The 27,432-nt window shown below is 38.9% G+C and overlaps 2 protein-coding genes across 5 annotated transcripts in view; one reads left to right on the top strand and one right to left on the bottom strand.

The window, feature by feature from the left end:
* Positions 1-8,421: 8,421 nt before the first annotated feature.
* psph (phosphoserine phosphatase) lies at positions 8,422-26,056 on the top strand. Of its 4 annotated transcripts, XM_060848410.1 has the most exons (7): positions 8,447-8,501; positions 8,807-8,959; positions 10,352-10,507; positions 12,950-13,084; positions 13,528-13,673; positions 15,798-15,946; positions 25,801-26,056. In XM_060848410.1, the coding sequence occupies exons 3-7, from the start codon at positions 10,368-10,370 to the stop codon at positions 25,909-25,911; spliced, it is 681 nt and encodes a 226-aa protein (XP_060704393.1). In that variant the 5' UTR covers positions 8,447-8,501; positions 8,807-8,959; positions 10,352-10,367; the 3' UTR covers positions 25,912-26,056. The 4 variants fall into 4 exon arrangements, with proteins under 4 accessions (XP_060704391.1, XP_060704392.1, XP_060704394.1 ...); XM_060848408.1 differs by lacking the exon at positions 8,807-8,959 and having other exon boundaries at positions 8,422-8,779; XM_060848409.1 differs by having other exon boundaries at positions 8,422-8,959.
* Positions 21,597-27,432, bottom strand: part of LOC132830579 (protein NipSnap homolog 2-like) — a 33,401-nt gene continuing 27,565 nt past the window's right edge. The window contains exons 9-10 of the mRNA XM_060848407.1: positions 25,953-26,036; positions 21,597-22,538 (exon numbers count right to left, since the gene is read on the bottom strand). Of these exons, the coding sequence (XP_060704390.1) occupies positions 22,474-22,538; positions 25,953-26,036 (149 nt within the window). The 3' untranslated portion in view covers positions 21,597-22,473. The remainder of the gene's footprint in view (positions 22,539-25,952; positions 26,037-27,432) is intronic.

Genomic DNA, 27,432 nt, shown 5'->3' with positions numbered 1-27,432 from the left:
TACGGTTCCTGGGGTTGAGTGGATTTTACCGAAATTTTATGCCGAATTTTAGCAGTGTGACTGCTCCACTCACTGAATTGTTTAAAAAGAGCGTGGAGTTTCAGGCGTTTGACAGCCTGAAGACAGTGTTAACCACTGCCCCAGTACAAGCCACACTGGATTACATGAAGTCTTTCAAGATGGCTATCGATGCCACTGATGTGGCTGCTGGTGCGGTGCACTTGCAGGAGGATGACAAGGGGATAGAAAGACCCATCAGGCTTTTTTCCAGGAAATTGAATGTTCATCAACAAAAATATTCAACGATGGAGAAAGAGACTTTGAGCTTGGTGTTGGCGTTACAACATTTCAGTATTTATAGTTCCAGCAACACACCTGAGACAATAGTATACACTGATCATAACCCATTGAAATTTGTGAAGAAATTTAAAGACAAAAATGCCAGGCTGTTTAGATGGAACTTGTTGTTGCAGCCATTTAATTTGACAATTGTGCACGTGGCAGGTCATGAAAACATGACTGTCAATGTGTTGTCAAGACTCGAATGAGATACGGAGGTATTCGGTGGTCAAAGTACCAAAACCTGAATTAGAATGTGATTGCGCATGTTTGCAAGTGTGTAGTCAGTATAGTGTATATATGCATTTTAGATTACTAACCAATATTTTTTGAGGGGTTTTAAAAATGAAACTACCTTTGGATATTGGATTTTTTTTTAAGGAAGTAGGTGTCACAAAGCTGGTCCTTTGTTCTAAAAGCTGTTCCTTTTCTCAAGGAGACTGTGTCCTTGATTTTTTTCAGAGGGGTCATAAAACAGTCCAGGCTATGAATCGGCTGGTTTGGTATAGAGATGAAAAAGGTATTGGGAGGCTTTTTTGTTTATATGTAAACAGATGAGACTTTGGGCCATAGCTTTCATGTTTTAGAAGTAACCTGTATAATGAAAGGTGAATGGTCAGTCCTGAAATCTGAAGTCTTGTTTGAGTCAGTTCAGCAGTGGGCTGTGTGGAAACAGGCTGCTAGACTCTCTCTCTTGTTCATTTTTGCTCTGTGTTTAAGGGGTTTGTTTATTGGGACTGTTTGTATTTTCGGAACAACATAATTAATTCTAGTTTGAATAGACTGAGTTCTATAGGTATTCTATATTCTGTTCTTTGTATTTCATTTTGTAATTGTGTGAATAATGTTTTGTCTGTTGTAAAACCTGGTAGTCAACCTCACTAACTTACTCTGGATAATTTTCACTGTACACTTACCAAAACAAATTGCAAAGTTATGGCCTGGGTTGCCTGCTTAAGAATGTTTTGAGTAGTCTGGCCTAACAACTGTAAATAGAGATGTGAAATATTTGTTTAGTATCTCAACCATCTAACTTACGAATGAATTATGAATTAGCTTGATTGTCAATGTACTCAAATGAATACAGTGAAATGTTTACAATTCGCCACTTACGGCACCATCTGATGTACAAGGTACCTAGATACAGACTCTGCAGTAAAGGTTCTTAGGAAAAGAAATAAGAAAAATAAAAAAATAAGAAGTCAGGCATTGCAGATTGTAGGAATAAATTCGAAAACAGAGAACATAGCTGTGTTGCTATTTTAAATTTAGACTAGTAATCCTTCACTAGGATATAATCTGCCAATGGGGGAGATAAAACTTACAGGCTGGTTCAACATTCCTAACCTCAGAATCACAAATGATACCGTGTCACAATACAATTGTTAGTGCTACCAGTGAAGTGAGCTCTGTAGCTACCTAACCTGTAATCCACATTTTAAAATAAAATATTTTATGGGATGAATGCATCACTACCGGGGTGGGGGCGGGGAAGCGGGGAGGGGGACTAACATTTTTTGCTCATCATTACTTATTCTTTAGAAAATGGTGGTAATAGACTTGTGATGGATAAGTTTTTAACAACACTAGCATGCACCTAAACATAACAAAATTTCTGACACACTTCACAGGAACAAATATCAAACAAACATTGATACTAAATTACATAACCTTACATTTGGATAGATGTCAAAAAGCTTGGCCAGAGAATAGGTTTTAACAAGTATCTTTAAGGAAGAGAAGTTTAAATATTTAGAGAACAAATTCCAAAATTTCAGGATATCCAAGTGGCCAGATTTGAGGAACAGAGGAATTTCAGGGGATTATAGATCTGGAAGATCTTACAGAAATAGATTTAGATTAGATTTAAACTTTATTGTCGTTGTGGTTCTGTTCGCCGAGCTGGGAATTTGTGTTGAAGACATTTCGTCCCCTGTCTAGGTGACATCCTCAGTGCTTGGGAGCCTCCTGTGAAGTGCTTCTGTGATCTTTCCTCCGGCATTTGTAGTGGTTTGAATCTGCCGCTTCCGGTTGTCAGTTCCAGCTGTCCGTTGCAGTGGTCAGTGGAGGCTCCCAAGCACTGAGGATGTCACCTAGACAGGGGACGAAACATCTGCAACACAAATTCCCAGCTCGGCGAACAGAACCATAACAACAAGCACCCGAGCTACAAATCTTCTCCCAAACTTTGAACTTTATTGTCATACACACTCAATCTTAAGTGTCAGCTTAGATACAAGTACCCAGGTACAAAAACCTAAGAATAAGGTAGAAAGAATTAAAGTTAAAAGTTAAACATTAGTTACTCTTAGTATGGCATTAAAAAAGATAAAAGTTAAACATTTCAGTCTTTCTTAGTGTTAAATCAAAATAAAGAAATTGAGCTAATCGTCCAAACATTGCAGTCTTTGCAAAACTAAAGCACGTCAAAACCATCTCCTGCAGTTTCACACATAGACAACCACAATAATCTGTATGGGGCCCTATCCTCTCTCTAGTTATTCTTTTGACCTTAATGTACTTATAGGATCTCTTTGGATTCTCCTTAACTCGATTTGCCAAAGCTATCTCATGTCCCCTTTGTTGTCCTCCTGATTTCCCTTTTAAGTATACACCGACTCTCCTTATCCCTCCTCTGAGAATTCACTCCCTCTCAATTGTTATTACATTCAGCAGTGATTGGTTGGATTTCTAAACTTGAACTTAACTGAATGCGAACACCTCTTTCCCATACTGGTCTTTCAGCAAAGCATTCAATTTCTTAATCTTGACCTGTCAATCCTTATGTCAATTTCTATATTAAAACCTGAACTTTTCTTCAGTTCATTGGATTTCTTCAGCAGGGCTTCTACCTATTCTTCCCTATGGCATTAGTCCCAACCTAGTAGAAAAATGCTGGATCTTGCCCATACCATGTGCTTTTCCAAATTTTTCTGATCTGAACTATCCTTTATCTTTGCAACAATGCAGCCTCCTGGATTTTTGACTATGACTATAGATGTAGCTATCTATCTCCATCATTATTGAATTCCTTACGACTAAAATCTTTTATCCTGCTCCTTCTCTCTTTGGATTGCTCCCACTCCACAGTGCCTCAATTAACATTCCATCAGTTCTCTATGTGTTTTTCCTTCATAACATCAAAGTTATCTGGTATATTGTATCTGTTGGATAGGACTAAAATCTGCCTGACCTCCTCTTTTATCTCCCCTTGACTCCCTGACAGTCGCATGCTCCCATTTCTGCACCAGTCTGACTCACTGTAGTGCAATTTAGGCAATCTCATTTCCTGGCCTTTCAACCCATTCCCAAAAGTCTTGCCATTTGTTTATCTTCAGCAACACAGGGACTAGGATTCCCTGCCTCTCCAGGCATCTCTGATAAGAAATCCCACAGGTTGACCACTCTCTGAGTGAAGAAATATTTTCTGATCTCAGTCCTAAATGGTTGACCCAATATTCTGAGATTGTTCCCTTGTTTTAGACTACCCAACCAGGGACAGCATCCTATCTGCATCAAGTCTATCCAGCCCATTTCAATGGCAATTTCAATTACATTTCAATCAAGCCATCTCACCCTCTACACACAAGTGAACACAGGCTTAGTCGAACCAACCTCTCCTCATACAATAGTCCTGTCATCCTCAGTAACAGCCTAGTCAAGCCCCTCTGCACTCCCGCTATGGCCAGTACATCCTTTCTTAGGTAGGAAGATTAAAACTGCACACAATACTCCAGACATGGTCTCACCAAGGCTCTGTATAAGTAATGTAGGCCATCCTTACTTCTGGACTGAAATCCTCTTGCAATGTTGGCCAACATACCATATGCCTTCCTAATTATTAGCTGTACCTGCCTATTTACTGTCATTGACTGGTGTACAAGGACCCCAAATCCTTTCGTACATCCACATTCCCCAATATATCACCATTTACATAATACTTTGCATTTCTGTTTTTCATATCAAAATGTATAGCTTCACATTTATCAACTTTATACTGCATCTTCCATGTGCTTGCCCATGTGCTAAACTTGCCTAGATCACCCGAAGTCTCCTTGCGTCTTCCTCACAACCCACAATCTCACCTAGTTTTGTGTTATCAGCAAACTTGGAAATATTGAATTTGCTTTCCTCAAGTAAGTCAGTTAGATATATTGTGAATAGTTCAGACAGAAGCACCGATCCTTGCAGTGCAGCACTAGTCCCTGTCTGCCACCCAGAAAAAAGACCTACTTACTTTCACTCTCTGTTTCTACTTTATCAATGTATTCTCAATCCATGCCAGTATGTTACCCCCAAATCTGTATACTTTAATTTTGTACACTTCTTATGGTGGACATTACCAAAAGCCTTCTTGAAATCTAAATACACCACATCCACAGGTTCTCCCTTATCTATTCAGGTGCTTATCCAATGGACTATCCAATTAACTCTTGAAGGGCATGATTGTACTTCCACTAATGTACCCATACGGAGAGCATTTCAGATGCTAAACACTCATTGCAGAGGAAGAATTTTCTTCAAGTTGTGTGCCACTTAGCATAAATTGCTGTTCTCTGATTCTTAAACCATCTGTCTAATCTGTCTAGAACCTTTACAGAATGAGATGGGCGGGCACTATTTCGTTCGGATAATCGATTATTCAGTTAATCAATTAAATGCCTTTCCTCTGGGGTTCGGAGTTTTTTTAAGTCTGCTCCCTGTTCAGGGTCTGAGGCAGCAGCACATTGTAGGCAAGCCCCCGACTCCCCAACCCTGTCCAACATTGCCTGCCCCCCCGCTCGGACCCAAGCCCGTCCAACACTGACCCCCGTCCCCAACTCCATCCAACACTGCCCACACCCCTGCCCCCATCAGGAACCTGATGAAGGGCTTTTACCCAAAACATCTATTTTCCTGCTCCTCAGATGCTGCCTGACCTGCTGTGCTTTAGTAAGCTATCTGTCTCAGGAGCATAGAACACAATTGAAAGATGTGTTACTACAGTATAAGGACATATGTAAAAATCAGCTGGGGAGGACTAATGCTATTGTACATGAAGTAGACATTGTGAATTCTGCTCTGATAAAACAACACCCTTATGAGCTTAATCCTTTCAAAGCCAGACAGGTCCAGATGGAGGTGGAGACCATGCTTGATGAGAGCATCATTAAACCAAGCCAGAGTGAATGGAGTTCGCCGATTGTTTTAGTTCCCAAACCAGACGGGACTCAACAATTCTGTTTGGATTATCAACGATCAACGCCATTACAAAATCAGACTCATTATCCAATTCCTAGATTGGCGGACACTATCGAGAAATTGGATAAGCCAGTTGCATCACCAAGTTGTACTTAATGTGTGGTTACTGGCAGGTACCTTTGTCAGAGATGGTGAAAGAAATTTCTGCATTTGTAACCCCAAATGGGCTATGTCAGTTTAAAGTGATGCCCTTTGGAATGAAGAACACACCCACCACATTCCAAAGATTCATGAACAGAGTTGTGGCTGGGTTAGCAAACTGTGAAGTCTATTTGGACAAAGTAGTGATCTTTAGTAAGTCCTGGAAAGATCACATGGTACAGGTGGCAGAGCTCTTTGAATGACTACGAGAAGCAACACTGGTGATAAACTTAAATAAAATAGAATTCGCAAAAGCAGAGGTGACATTCTTGGGACATAACATCGGTCATAGAAGGTTGACCCCATGGAACACAAAGCCGAAGACCATCGAGGAATTTTCACAATCAACCTCGAAGAAAGAGGTGCTTTGATTATTAGGACTCAGTGGATTCTATCGGAAGTCTGTTCCACACTTCAGCAGTGTAGTGGTACCATTAACCGATTTGCTGAAGAAAAACACAACGTTTCGGTGGACAGAACCATGCGTGGAGGCAAACGACCATTTGAAATCGATATTAACCACTAAATCAATTTTAGCTGCACCAAACTTTTCAAAACCTTTTAAAGTCGCCATCAATGCAAGCGATATTGGAGTTGGAGCTGTACTCCTACAGGAAAACGAGGATGGGATCGAACTGCCAGTTGTTACTTTTCAAAGATCAACATCCACCAGAGGAAATACTCCACAATCGAAAAGGAACTATTGAGTTTGGTACCAGTCTTACAGCATTTTAATGGGTATGTCACGAACAATGAGTCGAAGATGACCACTGACCACAATCCGTTTACATTCTTAGAACGTTTTAAAGACAAGAATATGAGACTATTTCATTGGAGTCTTATGTTACAGACTTTTAATTTAAAAATCATACATATTATGGGTCAGAAGAATGTAATTGCAGACGTGTTATTGCGGATTTAACTGATAGAGTTCAGATGAGATTTGCCTTTATTTAATGTTTTATGTATATATATATATATATATACACACACACACATATATATACATACACAAACATAGGTATATGGGAAGAAGTTAAGGTGAACGTATATGAAAGTTATCGGTATGTTCTGGAATGTGTTTAAAAGTTAGAAAAAAATAAAGTCATCTTTTCATTATGATGGTTCATTTTTCTTAAGGGGGAGGTGTTATGAAGATGTAGGTGTACTTTTGAGAGAGTTAAAAGCAGCAGAACTTTATTCTCAATAAAGAAACAATGTAACGTTAGGTCGAACAACTCGAACTGTTTGTTACCTGAAGAAAAAAAAAATTTGAATTCAGCCAAATCAGTTTAACTTATACCCCAAGAAAACACCAATTTCCGGTCAAGTTTGGATTGAGTATATTGACAATCTTAAAAGCCAATGACACAATCCAATGCTCTGGGGTATAAGACAGGGAGAAAACTGAACAGTTAAGAGGAGAACTGTCTAGTCCTAGCCTGCAACAGACTGTTTGAAAAAAAATTCTCTCTTCAAAGTACCTTTTCGATCAGTAATCAATAATGCAGAAATTCCTAACAAGGAGAAAAGAAGACACAGGAATATTCGAAGACAAGAACCTACAGCTGCCTGGTTTGGAGATAAAAATTGTTGCTTTGTAAATCTTAATTGGGAGTTTTATTGGACTTGTACTATAGAAGGGAAGGTAAAAGATAGGTTAGAGAAAGAAATTGTAAATAGTGGTTAGTTTATTATTCTGTTATACTTTACAAAATAAAGTTGTTAATTTTTACTTTACATAGTCCTTTGCCGCTAGAATTTTTACAAATTACTGCATGGGATAAATCTTTTCTGTGTTGCTGGTTTAAAATTAAGCAGGAGAGCTTACCATGTATCCTAACAATCATTCCCAGACCAATTATGTTTAACCTTTTCTGCAGCCTCTCTTAATGCTTCACATTTTTCATAAATGAGTCATGTCCAGAAATTAAACATGACACTCCACCTGAGATTGAACAAAATGTTGTCCTTGCTTTCTTACTCAAGGTCTCTGTATATTTCCATTCCTGTAAGCCTTATAACCAGTAATTCAATCTGCCCTGCTACCTTCAATGTGTGTGCATATATCCAAAAGTCCCTTTGCGCATATATCCAAAAGTCCCTTTGCTGCAACACCCCTTTTAATGTTGTGCGTGATGTTTGTATTGCCTTTGCTCATTCGATCTACCAAAAAGAATCGTATCACCAGTTCCGAAGAAGAATCTTTGAACTTGAACTGTTAATTCTGTTTCTCTCTCCATGGATGCTGCCAAAATTGCTGAGTTTCTCTAGTATTTTCTATTTTAATTTCAAAGTACATCTGCCTCCACTAGCCTGTCAATGCTCTTTTGATTTATATCACTATCCCCCTCTCAGCTGATTAGCACCTATTTTTCATACTGAATAACATGTTCATTACGCAATAATATGGAATGGTATATTGGACTGGTTTGTAAAACAAAAGCATTCCACAAACTTTGTCAAACGATTTAGTTCTCAAATGAATAATTCCATCAAGACAACATTGTGTTTCTGCCATTTTCCAGAAGTTGGTCTTAAGAGAGGCTCTTTCTTCCACAAAATGTTGTACGGTGGGGTCCACGAATGGGAACGTGATATTGCCCTTTTAAGTTGTGACCGTAGCCCAGCTCCAGCACGTAAGGACAGCGCCCATTGGTTACACATGCTGCGATTCTGGTCTGGTTAAAGTCACGTTGCATCTTGTGATCTGCCCAAAGGCTGGGGAGTCAAAGTGACGGATTTGTTTCGTTTGGGAAGTGAATCGGTTTAAATGTTCGGTCAGTTTGGGAAGAGTTTTTATTGGGGTTTTCACGCTGCAGTGTATGTGGTGTGGCCACGCTGAGAGGAAGGTTGTCGGTGGCTGGATGGTACTGTGTGTCGTCAGTGAGCGGAGCATTGCTGTGGAAACCTGTACAAGCTGGAGCTGAGGAGTTGGCAATTGGACCCTCGCTGCATACTGAGGCTTCGCTTTCAATGATTCAGAGCTGGGCAGATTCGTGCATTTTAGGGGATGTAGGACACACCAACAGCTCAACACCCAACCTGTTTATTGCAAGTGAGTTTTTTTCTCTCTCTCTGGCAGTGATTTGCACGTTCGCTCCGTTCACTTAGTGGGACGGAGAAACCGAATTTGCCAAGTTATCGAGATAAAGTTGGATTGAGAGTCCACTGTGGGCGCCAGACTAAGAAGGAGCTTAATCTCCCTAACACAGGAGAATACTGCAGGGAACTGGTGGTGAGTTACAGTTCACTCAGTCCGAGTTGCTGTGCCAATATACACTTTCACATGTTGCAACTTTGGATGTGATGGGAGAGGATCCAGTGATCTTTCCGTCACGTGGCTGATCATAAAACTCTAGGGGTGATAGTTTTTAATCGCCAAAAAACTGTGCATATACAATAACTGAACTATTTCGGTAGTCTTTACTCGTGAACAACACCCAAACATTAGAATTTGGCATTCTCTCTAGTTCCCAAAAAATAATCCAAGATACTTCATTCTTATGCAAGACATAATTCTGAAGATCTCCACAACCACCTGCTGAAGGAGCAGCCCTCAGGCTGGTGTTTCCAGTTAAACCTTTTGGACTATAAACCTGATGTGATTTATTTTAACCGTAGATCTAAAGAAAGCAAACAACCTAAACACTGACTTCTCCACCACCTGATGCTGCTTGGCTTGCTGTGTTCTTCCAGCCTCTTGCTTACCTAGCTTGACATACATCTGAAGCAATGAGAGGGTCTGACAACTAAATGGATCCTTACTGAGTAAAAAGAATGAGCACACAGTGGCCATTCACCACTGTGTATTGGTGGCAGCTGTCCCAAGCTTGAGTTCCTCAGCACATAGTCCTGAATCTTAGCATGTACTAGTCTCCAACACTCAATGTTCCAACCACTGGGCCAAACAGACCAGGTTCAGTACCACCTACCCCAGCGATGTCATAACAATTCTGGTCTCTGATGTGAAAAACATATGAAACTTGAAAAGATTCAGAAAAGACTTCTAAAGATGTTGCTGGGTTTGGAGGGTTTGAGCTATAAGGAGAGGCTGAATAGGATTTTTTTTCCTCAGAGACTGAGGAATGACCTTTTTAAAGAGGCTTTTAAAATCATGAGCATGGATAGGGTGAACAGACAGTCACTTTCCCAGAGTAGGGAAGTTGAAAATGAGGGCATATGTTGAAGGTTGGAGGGGAAAGATTTAAAAGGGACCTGAGGGGTAACATTTTCATGCAGAAGGTGAGATGAGTCTGGAACTACCTGCCAAATGAAGTGGTGGAAACTGGTACAATAACAACTAAAATGCATTTGGATGGGTATGTGAATAGATTAGATTAGATTACCTAACAGCGCGGATATCGGGTCAGCATGGCCAAGTTGAACTGAAAGGCCCATTTCCATGCTGTAAAACGTATTCCAAGAACAAACAGATTGGTGAAAAGTAATTTTGATACGGGAATATCTCAGTTAAAATTTGTTAGTACTGTGGATTGCAATTAGATGTGAATTGAGTTAGTGTAAATAATGGATCACCATCTGACCCAAATGAGTTCAACTTCTATTTGCAGTCACCTTAGTTTTTGCCAATATAGGATTCTAACTTTTTTTTTTCTTTCTTATACAGGAACCCATAGAACAATATGACTACACTTGCTGAAACAAAAACTGTTCTTCGCTGCGCTGATGCAGTCTGTTTTGATGTTGACAGTACGGTCATTAAAGAAGAAGGAATTGATGAACTAGCCGTGTTCTGTGGTGTCGGTGATGAAGTAGCAGAAATGTAGGTGCTTAATAGGTTTGTCTGGACCATTGTTTTCTCAGCATTTAAGTCTTTAGCTGTTTTGAGCAATATTCTATATTCCTTTTTTAAATTAATCCTGATTCTCCAACTTGTAGTTAAAAGCTTTCAATTAAGGTTCCTGGATTAGTGTTGAAAATAACAACAATGTCATCGGCAAATATGCTCAACTAACATTAAAGCAAGGCATAATTTTTGTAGCACAGAAATTGCAGCTATTAAGACAGCCTTTTATCTAGTCATGAATATGTTGTGTTATTCTCATGGGTTACAATTTAATTGTTTGAGTATTTGTTACAAGAAGTCAGCTGCTTTTGATATGGAATTGATAGGATTGTGTCCAGCCAAGTCGATGAGATAGTGAGACACTTAGTGGGAGAGAAGCAATTCATGGTTGGACAGGCTCTTTATAGGAACCATTCAATTAGTCCCATTCTGCTCCAATAGATCTGTGATTTTTAAAAAGAAATCAAGTGTTTATCTAATTTTTAAATACACTTTTTTTTTGGAAGTGTTAAACCAGATCTTAAGTATACCTTTAAGGCAGTTAGATGGCATCATGACGTATGATGCTTTGGTACGAATGTTCATGCCTCCCCTTCAATTGCTACTATTGTTGGAGTAGCAGTAGTCATAGTAATAGTTAAAACACTGTGCCCAGGCTGTCTATAAGCTTGGGATCTTATAGCAGCGTAAAAAGTCAATCTTGTTTATAAATCTCAAGACAGCTGGCTCATCAAAAATGAGTCATTATTGTATACATTACAAAGGGCGTATATATAATGTTGTATAGAGAACACTGACTATTTCATTACTGGCAGCTAGGATCCACATTGTATTCCAGATCCAAACAATTTTCTTAGTTAACAAAACACTTTTTGTTGCTGCTACTTTTCCAGTTATCTAAAATTTATGTCTGTGTATTACTGATTCTTTTATCAGTAAATAATGTTTCTCCTTTGAACACTTTGTGTAATTTCCCTGTAATCCCTTAGCTCTAAGGTGAACAACCTCAACAGCTCCGTATCTCTGTAGCAGAGTTATCACTTCTCTGATATAATTCTGGTGAATTTTCTCCACCATCTCCAATGTTGACTTCCTTCAAGTAGACTTTTCAGAACTGGTTACTAAGCTGCAGCTGAGGCCTAATTAGCATATTTTTTTTATTTAAAAGGTTCAGTGCAACTTCCTTCTGTCAAAATTAGAGAATTCCATAAGCTTTATTATTAGCCTTCTCAGTTTGTCCTTACTGGATTTGTCCAAGCGAACCCATGGTGATTTGTTCCTGAAGCCCTTTAGTTTTACATTGTCTCTTTAAAGAGTGACATTGTCATTAGAGTCATGCAGCTTAAAAACAGACCCTTTGGTTCAACTCCTCCATACTGACCAAGTTTCCCAAACTAAACTAGTCCCAGTTCCTGCATTTGTCCCATATCCTTCTAAACTGTTCCTATTAGTGTACAAATGTCTTTGAACTGTTGTAACTGTACCCCTACATCTACCACTTTATCTCTTGCAGTTCATTCCATATGTAAACCACCGTCTGTGGAAATAATTGTGTGCTTTAGGTTCCTTTTGAATCTTTCTCCTCTCATCTTAAAATTATATCCTCTAATTTTGAATCCCTCACTATTTTATAAACCTCTATAAAGTCACCTCTCAAACTCCTATGCTCCAGCTTATCCAGCCTCTCCTTAAAGTCAAAGCCTCCAGTCCTTGTAAATCATTTTCTGCATGCTCTTCAATTTGACAATATCCTTCTGATTAGAACCAATGAGTTTCGTATTTTAGACTGCATATGTTTGTAGAGCTCTTTGGTTCCTGCACATACTCATCTCCTCCCTTCTAGGCAGTTCCTGTGGATTGAGGATTACTCTCGCTGAGATTTGAAAGGTTATGAAATGAATGATATTCCAATGCTTAATCTACAGATTCTGCCACGTACTGGAGGGGTAGCTCTGGATGATGAACGCTTCCTCCAACATGTCAGCTTCAGCTCTGGATGCTTCTAACCAAAATATCGATTTTGTTTGGTGCCTTTCTGAATGAGCCTTCTGATGCTAATTTTCTTTTAACTGCTGTAATTTTTCTGAATTTCCTTTGAAACTTTTTTTCCCTTGAAATGGTCAGTCCAGAGTTTTTGTCACCTCCCATTAATTATTTGACTGATTTTGTTTTTAGGGTGCAGGAGGCTCAGTGCATCACTGAATTTGTATTTCAGCCTAAAGTGTAATAGGTGTTGCTCCTGCCTTTTCCCAGTTCTTGTTGTACTGGGATTGGTTGCGCAGGTTGCATTGATTCATTTTTTTAAAAAAACGAGCAAAATTGTGGCCACACAGTTCCATGCTTTCAGTTGTAAAGTAAGTTGTTGCATGCAGTAACATTTTCAAATTGAATTTTATATTTTCAAATATTTTATTACAGGACCCGAAATGCAATGGGAGGGGCAGTCTCATTTAAGAAGGCTTTAATGGAGCGTCTAGCTATAATAAAACCTTCACGAGAGCAAGTGAACAAGCTAATAACTGATCATCCCCCATGTTTGACAGACGGTATAAAGTAAGCTACTGATACAATCTAAATGTAAAAAGAGGGTGATTCTGGTGTGAACAATTACTGCAGAAATAACAGTTGCAATAAAAGGAAGTAATTTGTATAGTAATAAAACTGTATTTAAAAGTCTTAATTTCTCCCTTTTTTCTGACAACTGTACTGTGTAGAAATCTTTAGGCTGTGAACCTTGTCATAAGGACTATTCCTTGTATGGGTATTCAGAATGGAGAGTAGCCTCCAGATCTCCTCTTACTAATAGTGATGAGTAAATTGGACCCTGCCTTTCATTAAAAGAAAAATAAATGTAATAACCTCCGAACCAGTCCTCCAGTGTAGTAGCTATAATTAAAGCAGGCTTGGAATGGAATACAGGATAAGACTGTGTTGGTATATATTGTCCAGTTAGATCACAAGCATAACTATATTTCAACTTTTTATTTTTGAAACAGGGAACTGGTTGGTCATCTTCAGCAACGTGGTGTTGAAGTTTTCCTGATATCTGGTGGTTTCAGGAGTATAGTGGACCATCTAGCAGCACAGATAAGTGTTCCCTTAGCCAATGTTTATGCAAACAAGCTAAAGTTTTACTTCAATGGTAAGGAATAATGGTAATTGATTATTTCTAACCATAAACTGTTGCTTAGTAATATTCAAAAGAGAAAGAAATGAACTGCTGACGATACTCAGAATGGCTTTCATCTCTTATCAAGAGAACTGCAGAAAGGAGCACCAGATTACGATCTGCATGGGAAAGCATAAAGTAAAATAATCCAATTGACAACTTCTGCTTTAACATGGCTGAGCTGTTCTCAGTTTTTCAGGTTTCTCACGTTTTTCTTTTCTGCTTGCATCATACCTCCCAAGAGCTTCTGTCTTGTTTCCTTGCCAAACCGAAAAAGTGGCCTTTTTTTTTCCCAGAGATTTGCTGCTGCTTCCTGCATTAATTCAGTCATTCTGTTTCTATCTCTCGCCATGCTGATTGCCCTCACCCTCCAACCCCTCTGCTTGTAGCTCTTTTTCCATCTCATCACTGCTTCTCGTCCTGTTTCTGGATAAAGGATGATAAGGATCAGTAATTCTTATTATCCCAAGGAAATTACAATTAATTCCTTTACAAATAATATAACTAATGTAAATTCACTTTCTAACATTGTTTAAAAACAATTTCACGGACGTGTGGAATCAGTTACTGTACTACTTTCAGGTCAAAGGTTTTCAAAGCTGTTTTTAAAAACAGGATTTGGTTATGTATGACTGTAAGATAACCTACAAGTATTTAATGTTCATATGTGAATCGTTGTCACTTGTGTGAAGGCAGTTAGTGGTTGTGGAACTGTACTCCAGCAAAGGTTAGACAGTCATTAGTGGCAAAGGAGGGAAATATCAAAGTCGTCATCTGCCTGACATTTCTAAAAATTTTGACCACAGTTATTTCCTGCCATAGAATATTTTTCTTTTGCTTTGAAAGCAGTCATACAAGCGTGTAATGTATTGTACAAATATTAGTGTGACACTTGCACATCTAAAATGATTTAAGTTGATGCTTTGGATATGAAGGTATACAGGAACCCTATACCATGGATCCTTAGCATTTCCTATTTATCATGGTTCCCACAAACCTTTAGTCAAATGGTCAAGACAAATGACCTGGACCTAGCTGTAAACTGCTGATGGAAAGTATGAAATTGCCTTGATATGTTTTTCCATGTCTTCCTCTTTCCCCATTGTAGTTTCCATCATCTTAGAAATGGAAACTCAAATGTCTTGCCCCCTAGATTGAAGTTTGGCACTCTTCCCTGTTCTTTTCACACAAATATTGAGTTATGTAAATTAATAACTGTTAGTACATGACAATTGAAGAATGCTGACACTCTGGACTTCAAAGAATGGTAAACAGTCAAGGATATACTACCTGAGAGGAGTAATGTGGCTGATCTGATTATGGCCTCAACAGCCCTTTCCTGTATCCCAATGACCAACCCCCTTGTTGATCAAAAATGTAGGTCAATCAACCTTGAATGTATTTGACAGATTCCATTGCTCTCTGGTGAAGAGAATCCCACAGTCTAATGACCCTCGGGCAAAAAAAAAGTAGCTCTTATTTCAATTGTAAATGGGAGATACCTAATTTTTGAACCATTTCCCATAATTCTGGATTACTACCACAGAGACATCTTGCCAGTTCCATCAGAATACTTCAATAAGATCACCCCTCATTTTTCTGTACTTCACAGGATATAGGCCCAACTTGCTCAATCTTTGTTCTTAAGATAGCTTCATGCAAAGAATCAGCGAAGATAACCTTCTCTGAACAGTTTCTAATATAGTAATATCCTTCTGAAGTAGAGACACAAACTGGTCCTGTGACTAAGATCCTGTAAAGCTGGAGAAGTGCTTCCCATTCTTAGATATTTTTAATCAACCTGTTCGGACATATGACGCTTCTAACAAGTGGATAGGTTGAGAACCCAAGCCTTCTGGCCCAGAGATGGGGATCTTATCAGCACCGCATCAGCCCTCTTTTTTTTATATTTAAAATGTTTTTAAAACCATTTTTATTTGCCTTCAGAGTCATTGCTGCAAGTTGCATCACAGCTTTTTGTGATTCAAGTACTAGGACAGCCACATCCTCCCTCAATAGTGGAGTTCTTATTGAATAATACTCTTGCGTGGTGTAAAGCATAACAGGTGTACAATGGTTGATCTTGATTTGCTGCAGGTGATTATGCCGGCTTTGATGAAACCCAACCAACAGCAGAATCTGGTGGGAAAGGCCGGATCATAAGTCATTTAAAAGAAGAAAGAGGTTTTAAGAAGGTTGTCATGATTGGAGATGGAGCCACAGACTTGGAAGCATGCCCTCCTGCAGTACGTACAGAAATAGAATGAATTTTGTTACTTCAAAGGTGCAATTTTTAATGTTTGGTTAGTTTTTAAATAACTTTTAAAAATTGTTAATATTTTGGGATTGTTTAGAACAAAAACCAATGTCTGTCTTATTTAAATTTAAAAAATGTAAATGCCCAGTAAAAACTATTAGCTTGTTTTTCTAGGATGCATTTATCGGATTTGGTGGGAATGTTGTCCGACAGCAAGTAAAACAAAAAGCCAAGTGGTTTGTCACAAGTTTTCAAGAAATTATTGAAGAACTGGAAAGTTGACTTTTTTTTTCAAATTACATACATCAGCAAAATTTAACATTAACATGGAGATACTTCTCTCTTCTTTGATATTAACTCTTAACTCCTCCTCTTGATGTTATTCCAGATAACCTCTGGCTTCTCAGCTGTAGCTGGGTTCAAAATTTAGGCTGATTGCAAGTTTTGAGTTTCACATGTTTTTAGAAGAATAGAGTCATGCTTAGCATTGAAATTGAAACCCATAATCATTATGGTATCAAGAAACTATAAATTGTCTTTTCAAAAACATTTGTCTGTTTAGATTCCCCTCTTTTCCAAATTGTTCACTTGACCAGTCCTGGGGAGTGTTGCTGAACAGAGACCTTTTGAGTGCAGGTTCATTTCTCCTTGAAAGGGGAGTCGCAGGTAAATAGGATAGTGAAGAAGGCATTTAAAACAGTTGCCTTTATTGGTTGGAGCATTGACTAAAGGTGTTGGGAGGTCAAGTTATGGCTGCACACTTTTGGAATAGTGTTCAATTCCGGCCTCCCTTCTTTAGGAAAGATGCAGAAAAGACTTACAAGGATGTTGCTAGGATTGGAGGGTTGAGCTATGGGGAGAGGCTGAAAAGGATGGGGTTGGTTTCCCTGGACCATCCAAGATGGATGGATGACCTTTATCAAAGATTTTATAAAATCATGAGGGGCATTGATATTGTAAATAGTCAAGGTCTTCTCTAGGGTGGAGGAGACCAGAATTAGAGAACATAGGTTTAAGGGGAGGATACATGTGCTCATTAAACAGTATTTGTCTACAGCGTCAGACTTGAAAGTTTGTTTAGCTTAAGTTCTTTTATATACAGTAGCCCCATGGCTGCTCTTTCCAGCACCAGTGGGGCAATCGATGGGGGCAAAAGTGACATCAATGCTGCTGCATAGCCTGCAGCCACTAGTGACCACACCACCCGAGATTGCCAACCACCTCCACAACTGCAGAGAAGACTACCACTGAAGGATACACCAGTGTCACTGGATTCAGTAGCACAGATGTGATGCCTACCTTGAATGTCACTTCTGTCTGCCTGGTGGGTCCCAGTGGTGATGTCAACAGCCAAGTACCCAACAGTGAAGTTGCCCTCCTCACCTGTGATGTTACTTCTGTCCCCTTGCACTACTGACCCAAACTACACCCACTCAAGCCACTGTCTCTGCCCCCACCTCAAACTCCAGTCCAGGTCGTAGCTCCCATCCCTGCTATGTCTTCACCATTCCCCAGACTTCCCCCTCACCTAAGGATGAATGTTTAGTCCTCAGTAAAAGTCTCTCTTTTATCCCTGTATGGTCCCAATTAATGAGTTTCTTCCACCATCACCACCTCAGTGTCTACTTTTACAACTAAGACACCCACCCTCCTACCAAGGACCCCTTCTGCTACCTCCAACATACCCCATCCACCTGGACATCCCATGCTGGCCTGCTACCTGCCCTTGACCTCCTTCATTTCAAACTGCTGCTGTGACACCAACTGCCTCAATCTGTCCAGCCCACCACCCCCTCTGCTCCAACCCCAACCTTACCATCAAAGCAGTGGACTAAAGGGGTACAGTGCTAGTCTGGCAAACTGACCTCTGTCACTGAAGCCAAGTGACAACTCAAAGACTCCTCCTCCTGCCCCTCAACCATGATCTCACCTGGAACTCCCCACATATGTTTGGATCACCACCCATACCTTGCACTTCCAAGACTTCAGTTTTCCCAAGCCCCCAGTGCCTCATCTTCACCATGGACATCCAATCCCTCTACACTTCCATCCGCCATGCCAGGGCCTCCAAACCCTCCGTTTCTTCATCTCCTGACGTCCCACCAGTAGCCTTCCACTGACACTTATTTGTTTGGCTGAACTGGTTGTCACCCTCCAATTTCTCCTTCTAATCCTCCCACTTCCTCCAGATGAAAGGGGTAACTATAGGCACCTGCATGGGCCCCAGCTCTGCCTATTTGTTGGCAACGTAGAACAGTCCATCTTCCAGAGTTACTGTTACCACTCCTCACCTTTTCCTCAGCTACATTGATGCTAACCCGTGCTCCCATGAGGAGGTTGAATAGTTTGTCAACTTCCCCGACACATTCTATCCTGACCTTAAATTCACCTGGATCATCTGTTACCTCTGTCCCCTTGCTAGACCTCTCCCTCTCTGTGCACAAGGACTGACTTTTTTTTTAAACAAACCCACAGCTACCTGGATTGCACCTCTTCCCACTTTAAAGATCCTTAACTTGAACATTCATCTAATAACTAAAATATTGTCTTTGTGCATGTTGAGAGTTTGTGTTGGTAATCCATGATCTTCATTGTAATTTCATCTGCATGTATAACAAATAAATTGCAGCAAGAGTAGGTCCTTTGGCTCTTTGAGCCTGCTTTGCTCTTTATTATTATGGCTACTCAATATCCTGTTCCTACTTTACAATCCCATTAGCCATAAGAATTGTATCTATATCCTTCTTGTAAGGATTACATGTTTTGGCCTCAACTGCATTCTGTGCAGAGTATTCATAGGCTCATCACTCCTCTCGGTAAAGAAATTTCTCCTTATCTCTAGGCCTAAGTGGCCGTCCCCACATCCTTAGACTGTGATCCTTGACTGAATCTGGACGGTCTAGTCATCAGAAACATCCTGCATTTACCCTGTCTAGGTGTGTTATAAATTTTATAGGTTTGAGATTCCACCCCACACCTCTGAATATAACTCTAACTGATCCAGTTTCTCTTCATAAGTCAGCCCTACCATCCTAGTAATCACTCTGGTTAAACCTCAGAGGAAGTGCATCAATAACAACAAAACTGCACATGATACGCCAGGTGTGGTCTGATCAAGGCCCTATACAATTTCAGCAAAACATTCCTGCTCTTACATTAAACTCATCGTGAGAGGATTCAAATTTATCATAAGATGCCTTCTGCATCTCACACCACAAGAAATAGGAACAGGGGTAGGTTGTTTAGCCTCTTGAGCCCACTGCACCATTCAATAGGATCATGGTTGAGTCATTGCTTCTCATGTCCACTTACCTGTCATTTTCCCTATAACTCCACACGGACATTCGCCAGAGGCTAGAATCGAACCCATATCTTTGGTGCTGTGAGGCAGCAGTACCAACCCCTGAGACACTGTGCCACCCACACTAATATTTACACATTGCTGAAACGGAAAACAATTTAAATTCTCTTTACCAACAAATTTATTAAACTTGCTAAGATGTAAACTTTTGAAATTTGCCTTTTGGTGATTAAACACAATTTTTTTAATCTAAAGTTACAGCATCGCTGACTTGTTAATTGATCTTTTTCTCATTAATTAAAGTTTATGCCTTCACCAAGGAGCTCAGCTTGTTGGATTTTCAGACATTGAAACAATCAATAATAATAAAACTGCACTGAACTGTGAATAGCAGAAGGAATGTTTAATACTAAAATGATTTTTTTAAAAATTCAGGTGAAATTATATAAATAACTATCTTTAGGGTGTTTGAATTTTAATAAAATGATACTACTTATTAAAGGCCAATTAGAACTGGAAATATACCAATTGATAGCTGCAACATTTTGAGTCAAGCTTCGGTATAACTACCTTGTGATAATTCATCCAGTTGAAGTCAAACTTCCTGTGCTAAAACAAATAAATACTTGTTAAAATCAATGTAGATATCATTAATCAACCTGTTCATATGTACAGTATTATGACACACCTCAGGTGAGACATGAAACTGGGAGTAGTCAGTGCACCACAAGAGCCCAAGGCTCTAATTAGCTTGTTGGACATGCTGTGATTCAGCTCAGGGGTGAATGGGACTTCAACACAAATGTTCTGGCCCAGAGGTAGTGACACTATCACTGCAGCACTGATTTATAAACTGACTCATTTTAGTCCATTTTGGTTTATTTCCAACCCCCACTGAGGTTCTTGGAAAAACTTGCAGTGGGCAATTCTTATAGTTCTTGTCTGAGGATAAAGAGGTCTTGCTGAAAAGTATTCTAGGTCTATTGGTTTTTCTTTCAGAACTGGCCAACCTACTGTTTGTTTCTGGCATTTTCAAGATTTTACACTCTAGAACAGTTCCTATAGATTGAAGGGTAGCTAACGTAACCCATTATTTTAAAATAGAGGTAGAGAAAATTTTGGACCAGTTCATTTTACATCATTAATTGGGGAAAATATTAGTCTATTATACAAGATTTATTGGCAGAGCACTGGCAAAACACTGACAGGAATGGACCAAGCATGGATTTACAAAAGGGAAATCATGCTTCACAAATCTTTTGGAATTTTGAGTCTGACATGTGGGTTTTGAGATTTCAGGAGGCTGCTATATCTTGCTAAGAGAAATCGGTCCTTCTCATTAACCATAAAATGGCCCCTCAGATTCTTGGATGTGTCAATCAAATTTCCCCTCAGTTACCTCTGTTCAAAGAAGAACCCATCTATCTGATCTTCCTTCCTAACTGCAATTTTCCAGTCCTGACAACTTCTCCATCTCCTCAAGTGCAGCTTGCAAAACCCCATGACATTAGTGAGTGATAGAAATGGAGCACAATTTCCCAGTAGGATGATTTGGCAGTCAAGTCTACACTGTCCCAAGACTGAGTGATGGCTTCCTGAGCCTGCTCCTGGCCTCATTACTAGCATAGGTAGGGGAAAAAATTAACAAGGTAGCTTTTATTATCCAAAAAGTGAAATTCTGCAAATTGCAGTCATTTCTCATCCCTTAGTATATTTAAAATAGGAGAAAATCAGGTCAGCAGGATGAGTTCATCATCACTCTCAAAAAGATAGTGCATGTGTTAAAGGCTAAAATGACTCCTTAAGATGTAAATTAAACATATTTCATTTAATAAAACAATCCTTGTACAATTACACCATCAGCCTTTTTGCACAAACATCTATGACTGCTTACCTGTTAAGAAACATGGACTCAGAGGCACTGAGAATGTTCACACATTGTGTTGCACCATTTATTATGTGGCAACCCAGCAGCTAATCTATCTCTGTTCAGCTCAGCAAATAGACAGATATCATAACTTATAATTTGCTAGTTTTGGCAGATTTTGGAACTTTGCAATCCAGACAGCAAACAGAAATAGCTCCTTTATCAGGCCATTTTACGAGTCAAGCTCATACTTTCTTCAGTATTTTTTTTGATAAGGTAATTCTTTCCAAAGCTTCCACGGATTCCATGATTTAAATTATCTTAAAATTTTCACTTATCTCAAGAATCTGAAAGTATACTGTTTCTCCATAACAATACTGTGAATGATTGACTACATAATACTGAAATACAAACATTCTTAAAGTCTACATTTGCTTACCTTACAAAATGAATAAGCAATATAAACATAGATGTTGCAAATCAAGTTTATTACAGCCTCAGACTGTACTGGGTATTGTAGCCTGACAGTTGACCAATGACTTAGAAACAGATTCCTTTCATTAATTAGATTTACTGAATTATCGTAAATCCTAGAAACTATACATAATGGTGCCATTTTAAAAATAAGCACACGACAAAAACAGTTTTAAAAAATGTAATTGTAAGCTTACAATTTTGTACAGTGATTACACATGCATCACTTACAGCAGTATAAAGCAACACAAAAACAACGCTATTCTTGTATCGTACACCGCTGGATCTCGAATATCTGAGAAACAGCACATAGCAGTTTATTCCACAAAAAATAACATTGTTTTAAAAAGTAATTCCCTAACGAACCACATTTGAAATTGTGACATCTGATGAGTCCCTTACTAAATGGAGGTCATTAATGTTTTGCAGAAAGAATTCTGATAGCTCCTTTTGCAAGATTCAGGCATAAGTTGTCATGATGTTGCTCAAAGGGACACACACACCCCAAACAAAAAATTTACTGCCTTCAAAAATTATTCCACCGGCTAAGGAGTGGAACAGATAAAGTTAGGAAGATACCATCATTAGTGGTTCAGTCCAGAGGTGGAGGAGGGTAGTGCAACAAAAATAAGACAATAAAATTGAAGATAACCATTTAGGATTTTACACATTAACATTATAATTTTACTTGGTGCTTCAGAAAGAATATATTGCTATTAATAATTTGCTTCAGAAGTGTCTGCAAATTCAATAAAAGATCTTGACGTTAAAATACTTATTTAAATCATTACAAGTACAGACTCAAGTCAATAATTCATGTATTAAGACAAAACACAAGTTATTTACTTTCTTTAAAGATGTTGCACGTTGATCTCTACTGAAGTGGTGAAATCTTCAGTGGAATCATAATCCTGGAATCCATACGCTGGATGAGTGGTACTGTTGCAAAAAAAAAAGACACTAGTAATTAATTTCTATCTATATTAGTGAAAAAAAGAACAGTTGTACATCACAATCTGAATACTATAGTCATAATTCTGGTATTATCTAGAGATAACTTTGTCAGTGAACTGAAGTCTTTTCTGAAAACAAAATCACTTGTTCTGATGATTTAGACAATAGATTCAACAACCAAACTTTGAAAATACAATCAAACAGTAATTTAATAATATTGAACTTGAAATTTGCTGAAAAAAAATGTTTTATTCCTTCATGGGCAAGGCCAGTATTCAATAGCCATCACCAACTGCCTTTGGACTGAGCCTTGCTATGCCATTTCAAAGGGTAGTTAAGAATACACTACATTAGGCCAGAACAGGTAAAGATAGCAGATTTGCTTCCCTAAAAGACATTAAAAAAAATCTATTTGGTGTACAAAAGTAAAAAAAAGAAAAAATAAATCGATGATGGTTTCACAATTACCATTCCAGAAAAGAACACCAGATGTATGAATTGAACTTAACTCCCACTAGCTGGCACAGTGGGATTTGAATCATTTTTCCTGAAGGAATATAATGCAAGCTTCTAGCTTAATAGACCAAACTTAAAAAGTAAATGCTCCCTTATTACAGAGGCAACTGGTGGTGGTTTAGCTGTAGATTCACCATGCCTCAGGTGAGGTCAAATGTTGAGGACAGTCCTTCATGGTACCTCATCCAGTGACAGAACTGAACCTGCACTTTTGGCATCACTCAGCATCTCAAACCATCTGTCCAGCTAACTGAGTTAACTGATTCCACAGAGTCCAAATATCATCACATTACCAAAGCTTTTCATCTTGCATCCAAACACGAAAATGTTACATTTTAAATGATCATAACAACTAGGAGAGAAATGATGCTGAATACTAGCCTACTTTTGGTCTCTGTTTTCAGTAGTCTTTTGAAAATGCTGACATTATGCAAGTTTAAAGTGGAAATGCAATTCTAATCCTTGGCAAATTGCAAAGTTACATCTCACTGCTAAAGTTGTGTCGCATAGATTCAATTATACATCTTACACAGCGTAACTCATTTGAAAGCTGTGGTTGTAATAGTTTCAAAATTATCTGACACCATCAAAAGGTACTATTCAAGTCTTTCCTCTCACCAGCAAGGAAAATACAATGATAGCACAAGCAGAAGGACAATACAAAATTTTTTCCTACTGGAGCCAGGAGTCTAGGTTTACTGCTTTTGAGTCAGAAGATAATACTATTTCATGCTGTTTTGACACAACAGCCTCGAAATCATAAAGAAACCAAGGATCACTTTATATTTCTTTACTATCCTATCCATAACCATGTATAATTTTAACATACTGAATCATAACAATGTGTTAGTTGGTTCCAATCAATAAAGTTTCAGGTACTTTTTCTTGATTGTCTCACAGCATGTAGTCATTGCATGATTAGCTTTACCAACCTTTATTAGCCATCCCTAATTGTCCTTGCGAAGGTGGTGGTACCACCTCCTTGAAATGCTAGTGTCATGGGGATATGTACACCCACGATGTTGTTAGGAATGGAGTTCCAGGAATTTGCCCATGCAACAGTGAAGGAATAACGGTATAGTTCCAAGTTAGGATAGTGTGTGCCTGGGAGGGGAAGGTGATAGTGCCCCCATGCAATTGCTAACTCTCTAGGTGAAAAAGGGTATGGGTTTGGGTGATACTGAAAGACCCCTGAAGGAATTCTACAGTGCATGGGACACACTGCTGCCACTCTGCCTAGATGGTGAAGGAAGTGACTGTTGAAGATGGTGGATGGAGTTTCAATCAAGTGGGTTACTTTGTTGTGGATGGGGCCTTTTAGAATGCTCTGGAGTTGCATTTATGCTGGTAGGCGTCATGTATGACACCATACATCTGACTGCTTATAGCTGATGGATAAGCTTTAAAGAAACAGAAGATAAGCTCACAAAACAGTTCCTCATCCCTGATCTGCTCTTGTATTAACAATAGTGTATGGCTTGTTCCAGTTAAATTTCTGGTCAGTGGTAACTTCCAGGATGTTGAAACAAGGGACTCAGTGATGGTAAAACGATGGAAATGTTGACTATCAAGGGGAGATAGTTAAATTCTCTCTTGATGGAGAGTCATTATTTGGAACTCATGCTGGCTCCAACCAGTGAAGGATTTTTCCATTTCCCATTTAGTCCACTTTTATTAGGGTCCTTGATGCCATACCCAGTCAAATGTTGCCTTGATGTCAAGAAGGTTCGCTCTCATCTCACTAAGTCTCATCTCTGAAGTTAGTCCAAGCAAAAGAACCAAGGCTGCAATACGGTCAAAAACTAAGTGGTCCTGGTAAAATTTAAACTGGGCAGTACTTTGGTAGCACTGCTACCTTTCAACATTAGAGACCTGAATTCGATTCGACCCTCAGACAACTGTCTGTGTGGAATTTACACATTCTCTCTATGACTGCGTGGGTTTCCTCAGAGCTCCGGTTTCCTCTCCCACTCCAAAGATATGCGGGCTAGATGGTTAGCCATGGGAAATGCTGGGTTTCAGAGATAGTGTAAGGGTGGTGAGTTGGGTGGGATGCCCTTCAGAGGGACCCGATGGACTGAATGGAGGAGGATATTGCTGAGTAAGTACAGTCTATTAAAACGGAGACAAGTATAAGTAGTAGAAAGTGTTAATACTTCTTATGTATTATTGCTCCTACTCTTTAATCTTTCAAACAGCTTAAAACATGTAATGAAGGTAAGGAAAAACAAATACTGATGCATCTTTGTAAAAAGCCATATTAATTATACTTTTTATAATGAACCCAAAATTTACACTTTGAATCACCATTCAAAATATGGACTAACAAAATGATTCCTGAAGAAGGGCTTATGCCCGAAACATCGATTCTCCTGTTCCTTTGATGCTGCCTGACCTGCTGTGCTTTTCCAACAACACATTTTTAAGCTCTCATCTCCAGCATCTGCAGTCCTCACTTTCTCCTAACAAAATGAAGATTAACCTCAGTCATTGATTGCATTGAAACTATGTAAAATAAAAGGGAATGCTACCCTAAACATTGCCTGGCAGCCATGAGGAACATCTGGTACTCAAATGTGTACATTTCTCAGAAATAAGGATTATTAGGGGGAGAAAATTTGCCAAATGTATGTGCAGGTGAGATGATTGGTGAATGAGGAAACATCTTTTTGTGTTCTGCATACTAATAACACAGTATGAACATTGCCCGATTTTGTTCTTCCCAATACAGGATACAAAAGGCAATTCAACACTTCTCTTACAGTTCACACTTCGATCAAGACAGCTTGGGAAGACAAAGTGGAATCTTTTTATCTTCTACAGTTCCAGGTCACTTGTTTAGCTTAAGTATTTTACAGTAAGCAAATTATGCAATGAAAATACCTGTGTAGTATACACATTCATCCCAGCCAGGTTTCTGCCATGCTGAATTCCGTGTTTCATTTCTTGATTGCAAGTCCTTGTAAGCTTCAAAAAGAAAGTATGATAGCCAGAATGAACAATTAGGTTTACAACTCTATTATGGAACTCATTTTATAAAAATTAAAAATTATTTGATGATTTGAAAAATATCAACCTTTTCCAATTCAGAATTATAACATTTAGTTAAATCACTTTAGAATACAAGATTTAACTACCAATTGTATTTTGCTAATAATTGACAAGACAATTTGAAATAACTCCACAGAGGCCAGTATCCCATCACCAAATCACCCTCTATTTAGATGTGGGAAGTCTTTGATACTGATCCAACTTCCTCGGAGCCAGCTGTACAGTCCCAATCAGGGAACTTATTCAATGACGCCCACCTGGGTGACCTTGTTACAATCACTACATCCCTCCCCTCTGGGTCAGAGGACATAAATAAGTTTTTTGTGGGGAGTGTTCCTGGATAAGGTTCCTCCAACGCTACCTCTGTAATGCAAGTACTCGCCTCTTGCCCCTTGAGCGTCTTGGAAGAAACTAATTCTCCTCTTCAGGTGGCAAAGGCTTCAACACCTGTATCCATCTCAGATTCCAAGGAGTCTTCAATTGACAAAAGGAGGATAATCCACAGGTTCCAGAACAGGTGGAAAGGCTGCTGAGGAGGCAGGCATGTTTTCCTTCCACACCATTTGTGAGTTTGTAGCTTTCATATGGTTCACATGCTTGTTCAGGACCATCGCAGCTATCCGAACTTCATACATTACTGGATCTGACCACTTTACCAAGGAGAAAGAGACTGGTATCCTGTCACCAAGTCATCCTTTGTTTACATATGTGGAGAGGCCTTGAAACTTCCTCCAAGCCAGCACTCAGGAGTGAACAGAATCTCTGACGCTGCTGATATCTGTCAGCCTGGACTCTCAGACTAGACCAGATTAACAGCCACAATCAGGGAACTCATTTTCTGAGGTCCATCTGGCTGATTACAATCGCTACATAATCTGAATAAATTATAATGAATGTACAATTTCAAGTGTTATTCATTTGGAGAGGGGTGAATAAATGAATTGAAAGCAGACACTTACTATATATGCTAAATGATATTATGAAGCCTACTGGAAAACAGCACAAACAAAGAGGTAGGTCAAGCAGAAAATGAGAGATAGTACCATCTTAAAACATAGTGAAAGTTGTTCTCCAAAGGTGAAAGTCAAGTTGATTTCACTTGTGACTTCAAGGACGATAATTTATAAACATTGACATTAAAATCTAAGGGAGTCAGTCAATGTTGACAAAATTAAAAGGAAGAAAATACATATGTTAAGAATGCAAACTTGAAAATAATCTACTGAAAGAAACACTTGTACACAGAAAAACAGATGATGAAATTTTAATCGTAGGCAGATAATCATGAATGTTAGTAAAATTGAAAAGAGAG

Source organism: Hemiscyllium ocellatum, chromosome 31 (assembly GCF_020745735.1).
Source record: "Hemiscyllium ocellatum isolate sHemOce1 chromosome 31, sHemOce1.pat.X.cur, whole genome shotgun sequence".
Taxonomy (NCBI): Eukaryota; Metazoa; Chordata; class Chondrichthyes; order Orectolobiformes; family Hemiscylliidae; genus Hemiscyllium; species Hemiscyllium ocellatum.
The sequence above is the reverse complement of the archived record's forward strand: the minus strand, read 5'-3'. Positions and strand labels throughout refer to the sequence as shown.